The 7,199-nt window shown below is 43.2% G+C and overlaps 1 protein-coding gene across 1 annotated transcript; it reads left to right on the forward strand.

Annotated features, from left to right (window-relative positions):
- The first annotated feature begins 692 nt into the window (after nucleotides 1-692).
- DDIT4L (DNA damage inducible transcript 4 like) lies at nucleotides 693-5,674 on the forward strand. Its single transcript, XM_006052486.4, has 3 exons — nucleotides 693-871; nucleotides 1,175-1,314; nucleotides 3,182-5,674. Exons 2-3 carry the CDS (start codon nucleotides 1,224-1,226, stop codon nucleotides 3,670-3,672), a joined length of 582 nt encoding a protein of 193 aa, XP_006052548.1. The 5' UTR covers nucleotides 693-871; nucleotides 1,175-1,223; the 3' UTR covers nucleotides 3,673-5,674.
- The last annotated feature ends 1,525 nt before the right edge of the window (nucleotides 5,675-7,199 follow it).

The raw sequence follows: 7,199 nt of genomic DNA on the forward strand, positions 1-7,199 counted from the left end.
CTCTCTGGAGCCAGGTCTAATTAGAAGAGTAACAGGCTCACCCTTCTCCCGGAGAAAACGCATTAGTCATAGATGAAACGCTAGGAAGGTGCAGAGAAGACCCCAGGCTGGGAGCCTCGGATGCGGGAAGGCAAGCTAGAGCTGACCGCGTGCGGGAAAGGAGGGTACAGAAACCTTGGGACGCGACGCGAAGTAGAATGAATTCCGTCAGAGGCCAGCACTAAGTGCATAAATGGTGCCCGTTGAACAGTTAAATATATTCAAGCAAAGTGTTCCGCAGGTCAGAGCAGAGACTCGGGTCACTGTCATAGACAAAGTCAGAAAGCTTCCCGCCTCCCCGGGACAGAACTTCACCAAAGCCATCAGGATCGTGAGTGTGTGTGCACACGCTGGGGAGAGGGGCCGCACCAAAGAATCCAGGTTGGTGGCGGAGGCGAGCGATCACTTTGGGGAGAGTCGTGCACCCAGGATTGCACTCGTGGTGACCCGTAGCCCACCCAAGAAACAACAGGTGTCAACCCTGCCGCAAACTTTTCCTCAACTCCCAGCGGCTCGCCTGGGGCTGCTGGAAGTGTGCGGGTGGAGATGCAACCGGACCCCGGGGAGGCGGGGCCCGGGCCCGGGGCGGGGCGGTGCAGGTGGGCGGGCCGGGGCCGGGTGAGGAGGCTGGGCATATAAAGGGCTCGCCACCCCCGCGGCGATGCAGCTTAGTGGAGCCTGAACCGCGGGGCGGGACGAGCAAGGTGCCGGTGGCTGCTTGGGCCCGCAGGTCACTGAGCCCCCGAGGGAGGGGGTTCCTGAAGACCAGGCCGGCCTCGATTTACCCGCTGCTGGACCAGCGAGCACGTCGGCCCCGGCGCACCCCCAGCATGTGAGGCCGGGGGCTGCCTGGGTGGGAGGAATGGGGGCGGGGGTCTCCGCTCCTCTGGGCTCAGGGGTGAGCTCCGCGGGGCGAATCGGTTCCAAGTTTTGCCAACTTTGAGTTAGTTGATTGTGGCTGTTAGTTGGGGTCTTTGCTCCCGGGGTTTTGTGAACCAGAGTTGCAGAGGCCGAGTCCACCCTTTTGGAAAATGAATGCCTCTCCTTGTTCGCTCCGGGGACGCTGGGCATTTTAGGAGCTCCTGCACGTCTTGCTTGCTTTTGCAAATCGGTCCTTCTTGCCTCCTTTTTCTAGCGCCCCGGAAAGGCCGTTCCGCCCCGCGAGGGAAACAGAGCCGTTGACCATGGTTGCAACTGGCAGTTTGAGCAGTAAGAACCCGGCCAGCATTTCAGAGTTGCTGGACCATGGCTTCCACCCGGGGAGCCTGCTAAATGGTGAGTTTCCCAACCGCCTCCCTTTCTTCCCTCCAAAGGCCGCCTTCCCTGGATGGATTGAGATTGGCGGGCATGCCTGTCGACCCTCTCCTTGAATTTTGGAGATGCGATAAAATCCATCTTAAAGAGATTCTTTAAAACAGCATCTTCTGTCTATGATAGTGAGAATCAAAAGAAGCAAAAAATAAAATCCCAAGGGATACCTGGTCTAGTCTGTGGCTGATAGACTCCTTGGGATTAAAAACTATACAGGTCCCTACCCTACATTGTTGTGAAGTTATGATGAATTTTAAGTATACAGTTATGTGTGTTTTGACAAATGCATTCACCTGTGTAACTAGTACCATCACCTTCTGCCCCCAAAGCCCCACATACCCATTTGCTGTACCCACTCTACCTCTCCCCTGTCTCCAGGGAAACACTGATCTGCTTTTTGTCACTATAAATTACTTTTACCTCTAGGACTACATGCAAATGTATCATGTAATATGTACTCTTTGTATCTGGTTTCTTTCCCACAGCCTAATGATTTTGAGATCCATTTCATGCTGTTGATTCTATCAGTATGTGTTCCTTTTGGTTGCTGAGTAGTATTCTATTTGTGGATATACCCGTTATTTCATTTTTTAATGCCAAAGGGAAGCTTTAAAACTGCAGTGATGCTGGACATATTGTCTTGTAATTTTAAACAGTTTCTAAATTAACATGCTGTGCTGCCACTAAGGATCTGTGTGGGCATAGATCAATTGCTTAAGATCGTTTGGGCCTTCCTCATTTAGAAGGTGAAGTGGTTGATAATCTAATTTTATAAGCCAAAGCTCTAAAATTCTCTGTCTTCAATATAGATTTAAAAAAAGAGCCTTATAATTTGGAGTGCATTTGTTTTATTTATTTAAACACACACACACACACACACTGTGACCTAAGTGTATAAGTGATATAGTAGCCAACAAAGGTGCAGAAGACTTCAGGCAGGGAGCCCACAGGGCATCTGCCTGTGACCTGCTCAGTTGACTGTGTGTGTGGTGTGGCATCCTGCCAAGGGGTAGGATTAATTTGGAAGGTAGGTGACCAAATGCAGAGCTATCTCTTTTCCTTTGAGCAAATCTAATTTTGTTTTCCTAGGACTATTTTGTTTTGCTTGGCTCCAAAAAAAAAAACCCACCCAGCCAGTTATAAATATCCTTGCGAACCTCAGAAGTCTTCTCTGTGGGCAATTTTTAATCAAAGAGGTTGAAGCTAAAATAGGGATCTACAGGTCATTCCAGTAAAGACTTTTAAAGAAAACACAAATTTAATTGATGTTTAATATAGCTCATCATCAAGGTCATTTTAAGTTCATCACTAAAGAATAATAGCAAAAAAAGAAAAAACTGTTTTACAAGAATAAATGAATGAATTCTTAGAAAGTAATAATCCTTAGTCCAAAAATATTATTAACATTTTTAGTCCAAACCTAATGCATAGTCTCTATAAAAGGAAACTTGAAACCCCCCATAAGCAAATCAGGGAGCAGGATAGAAAAGAAAATCACTAGTATTCGAAAATAGCCATGAATAGATTTGGTTACATAGTCTTTAAGATTGTGTGTGTGTATACACATATAAGTTTATTGAAAAATGGTTATGGCCTACCTACCCTATTTATCAAAACCTTTATTTCATAGATGAACTTTCAGTCTCAGGTCAGTTGATTTGCTTTATTACTCAGAAAGTTAACAGCAAAGTGAGATCAAATGACTTCCAAACAAATATTAGAACAAGTAGATCTGATAGATAGAAATAAACAGTGTTGCCAAATCTGGGTGTGTTTTTCCTGCCCCTGGGTTGGTTTGTTTGTTTTAATCTTAAACTTCCATTTTCCACAGATTTTGACTACTGGGATTATGTTGTTCCTGAGCCCAACCTCAATGAGGTGGTATTTGAGGAGACAACTTGCCAGAGTTTGGTTAAAATGCTGGAGAACTGTCTGTCCAAATCTAAGCACACCAAACTTGGCTGTTCCAGAGTCCTTGTTCCTGAAAAACTGACCCAGAGGATTGCTCAAGACGTCCTGAGACTTTCCTCCACGGAGCCCTGTGGTCTGCGGGGCTGTGTTATGCACGTGAACTTGGAAATTGAAAATGTATGTAAAAAGCTGGATAGGATTGTGTGTGATTCTAGCGTGGTGCCCACCTTTGAGCTCACCCTTGTGTTTAAGCAGGAGAACTGTTCATGGACGAGCTTCAGGGATTTTTTCTTTAGTCGAGGTCGCTTCTCCTCTGGCCTCAGGCGAACTCTGATCCTGAGCTCAGGATTCCGACTTGTTAAGAAAAAGCTTTACTCCTTGATTGGCACAACAGTCATTGAAGAGTGCTAAAAGGGAAGCACTTGAAAGAGTCCTTTTTATGGTTGGGTAATAAAAACTTCACAGCTGCCCAAAGTCATTGTAGTTTGCCTTGCCTGCTCTCCGCAAGGCACACCAAACTGAAATCATCTTCCTTGGGTTTCATATTCACAGCCACCCCAACTGAAGGGCTTATTTGGGGCTATTGAGAGATGACCAGCGAGAGAATACATTGTCTGAATTTACCACAGTTTTTATAAAATGGAATGGAATAGAATAAGAAAAGAAGCAATACACTTTAGTTTTTTATTTGACTCCACAAGTTTTCCAGGTAGTCTTGCTAATAGACTGTAGAAACCCACTTTGCCTAGTTTGATTTTCATATGGCTTTTTTTCTATAAGTTTTCAGTGTGATCCTCTCAATCACAGAATCTTATATGAATGCTTTTTAGCCCATCGAAATTTCCAAAAGCCCATACTACCCATTTCCTGCCCCTACTCAAAGTTGAAGAGTTCTTATACAGGAGTATAAAATTAATCAAGTGGGTGAGCTTAATTAGATCCTAACCTCATGCAAAAGTGAATAAGGAATCTTGCATTGGGAACAGAGTCACAAACTTCTGTTTCTTTGCATCCTCTCCACTCTTCTGTTTCAGAGAGGTGGCAAAAACTTGAACTACCATTTCAGTAACCACAGTATTGTTTTAAATAATATGGTACAATACCTGCTCAGTTTTTCTAGTTCATAAGTATTTAATTTTATCTTTAAACTAGAAAAATGGAAAATGCTGATTTTTTTGCATGTAGTTGATTTCTCTTCTATTGAGTGAATGGTGAATGTATACAAGGATAAGTGAGTTCAGGTTCCTTTCACATTCACTTGATAATCTAGCTTCATTTTACTTTTACATATACTTAATCTCAGATATCACCATCTCACCATATCAGTGTTATCTCATCCTTGGCCTTTCCTGGGAACTGAAGGAAACTTCCTTAACCTGAAAATTCAAAGATAACTGCACACCATTACTTTCAATTTTTAAGATGGGCCTATTTACAAGGTCTCCTTTGGCTATGGATATCTGGTCTATGGGGTTCCCAGGTGGTACTAGTGGTAAAGAACCCACCTGCCAATGCATAAGACATAAAAGACTTGAGTTTGATACCTGGATTGGGAAGATCCCCTGGATCATCCCACTGGCATGGCAAACCACTCCAGTATTCTTGCCTGGAGAATCCCATGGACAGAAGAGCCTGGCAGCCTACAGTCCATGGGGTCACACAGAATTGGACATTACCAAAGCGACTTAGTGCACACACACATCTAGTTTATAGTACAGACTAGAGAATGAAAATTGTGATCTAGATAACCAGTGCATGCACACCCAGCTTTCTTCATCCTTGGACACCTGTCCCCAGGGAACAATAAAGGCCTTTATTTTTTTCTCTTGTTCCAACTAGCTAGATCTTTATCTTTTAATGCTAAGGAGAAAGCATAGCGTCCACATTATAATGTTCGTTCAGGAAGACCTTCACATCCTTGCTGTCGGTCATGTATAAGGAGCTTATTTAGGTCTCCTGCCCAAGCTATTGGCAGGAGTTTACATACCTGAGGCCGGCATTGTAGGGACCATGGCTTCAACCTAGTGTAATTCAAAAGCAGGTGTGATCCTGTTTCTAATCCCATAAATGATCTAAAATTTCACTATTCAAATCAGCAAGTGTTCCAACAAACAGAACTCTTCAAGTGCTTGGAAAGATAGCGCAAAGCCAATCTTACCGACTAGGCCAAGATCTGTTGAGTTGGTACTGCATGTCTGTTATTGCCTAGGGCTCTGAAGGTCATTGTGATTCTGTGGGTGAGGAATCTGGCCTGCATGTAGAATTGTTGTCCTTTTCCCACTAACAGTTGTCTTTGACTCTTGTTTTTTATACTCACAAAATAGTGATGGCTTTATAGAGATCCTTAAATTAATATTCCTGTTAAAGGAAATTAAGTTTGTCAATTTTGACAATAAACAGCATATATTTTTAATTCTCTTGTCCACTTTGTCTTTTCTGAGTTATGCAATGACCACCTTAAAATATATTTGACAGTATTTGAGGGAAGCTTTTAGAACAAGTATTTATCTCCATTTTGACAAAGGCTATTTGTACCCTTTATTATAACATTCTAGTTGTAAATTGCATGTGCTTATGTGTCAGACTTTATTCTTTTGGGCTCCAAAATCACTGCACATGGTGATTGCAGCCATGAAATTAAAAGACCCTTACTCCTTGGAAGGAAAGTTATGACCAACCTAGATAGCATATTGAAAAGCAGAGATATTACTTTGCCAACAAAGGTCCATCTAGTCAAGGCTATGGTTTTTCCAGTAGTCATGTATAGATGTGAGAGTTGGACTTTGAAAAAAGCTGAGCACCGAAGAATTTATGCTTTTGAACTGTGGTGTTGGAGAAGACTCTTGAGAGTCCCTTGGACTGCAAGGAGATCCAACCAGTCCATTCTAAAGGAGATCAGTCCTGGGTGTTCATTGGAAGGACTGATGCTAAAGCTGAAACTCCAATACTTTGGCCACCTCATGTGAAGAGTTGACTCATTGGAAAAGATTCTGATGCTGGGAGGGATTGGGGGCAGGAGGAGAAGGGGACGACAGAAGATGAGATGGCTGGATGGCATCACCGACTCGATGGACATGAGTTTGAGTAAACTCCGGGAGTTGGTGATGGACAGGGAGGCCTGGCGTGCTGCAGTCCATGGGATCACAAAGAGTTGGACACGACTGAGTGACTGAACTGAACTGACTAATGTATCAAAGAGTCATTCACTTCATAGTTCTTCAAATACAATAATACTTTTCACTGGAAGACATTAATAATTTAAGCTCCTTTGGCTACTGTCTTAAAAAAAAAAAAAAAAAAAACTCACTGTGTATAGGCTTTTTCTATAGTTTTCCTAATAGCCAGATACAAATACATCAGATGGTAAGACCAGTACATATTTTAATTTTTACCAGAATATCCTATTAGAGCAACATATCTCTAATTCCACAATTATTCATCAATTTGAATTTTTAATCTTGTCCACCTATTTTTTGTCTCCTCAAGTATATGTCATTAGTTCGGATTTCTGACACTATATAACCCGCATTTAATAAGACTTGCTACATCTAGGCTGCCTAACTGTTTGAGGTGCTTTACATAAACCATCTCATTTACTCCTCATATCAGCCCTATGGAATGAGATCATTATCATGTCCATCTTATGGCTAAATGAGTAGACACAGAGAGGTTAAGTAACTTGCCCAACACCAAGTTATGCAAGAGAGCCAAGGTATAAAGCCAGGCTGCTTTGCCGGACTTCTCTGGTGGTCCAGTGGCTGATCAGGGAGCTGGATCCCGTGTGTCACAGCTAAGAGTTCCAAAGTCCCAGCCGAAAGATCCCCGCAGGCTGTAACCAGAGAGGATTCTGTGTGCCACAATTAAGATGAATTGCAGACAAAAAAAAAAAAAAAAGCTGGTTTCAGAAGCTGTGCTCACAATGCTGCCTCCAACTGCTC

Source organism: Bubalus bubalis, chromosome 7, assembly GCF_019923935.1.
Source record: "Bubalus bubalis isolate 160015118507 breed Murrah chromosome 7, NDDB_SH_1, whole genome shotgun sequence".
Taxonomy (NCBI): domain Eukaryota; kingdom Metazoa; phylum Chordata; class Mammalia; order Artiodactyla; family Bovidae; genus Bubalus; species Bubalus bubalis.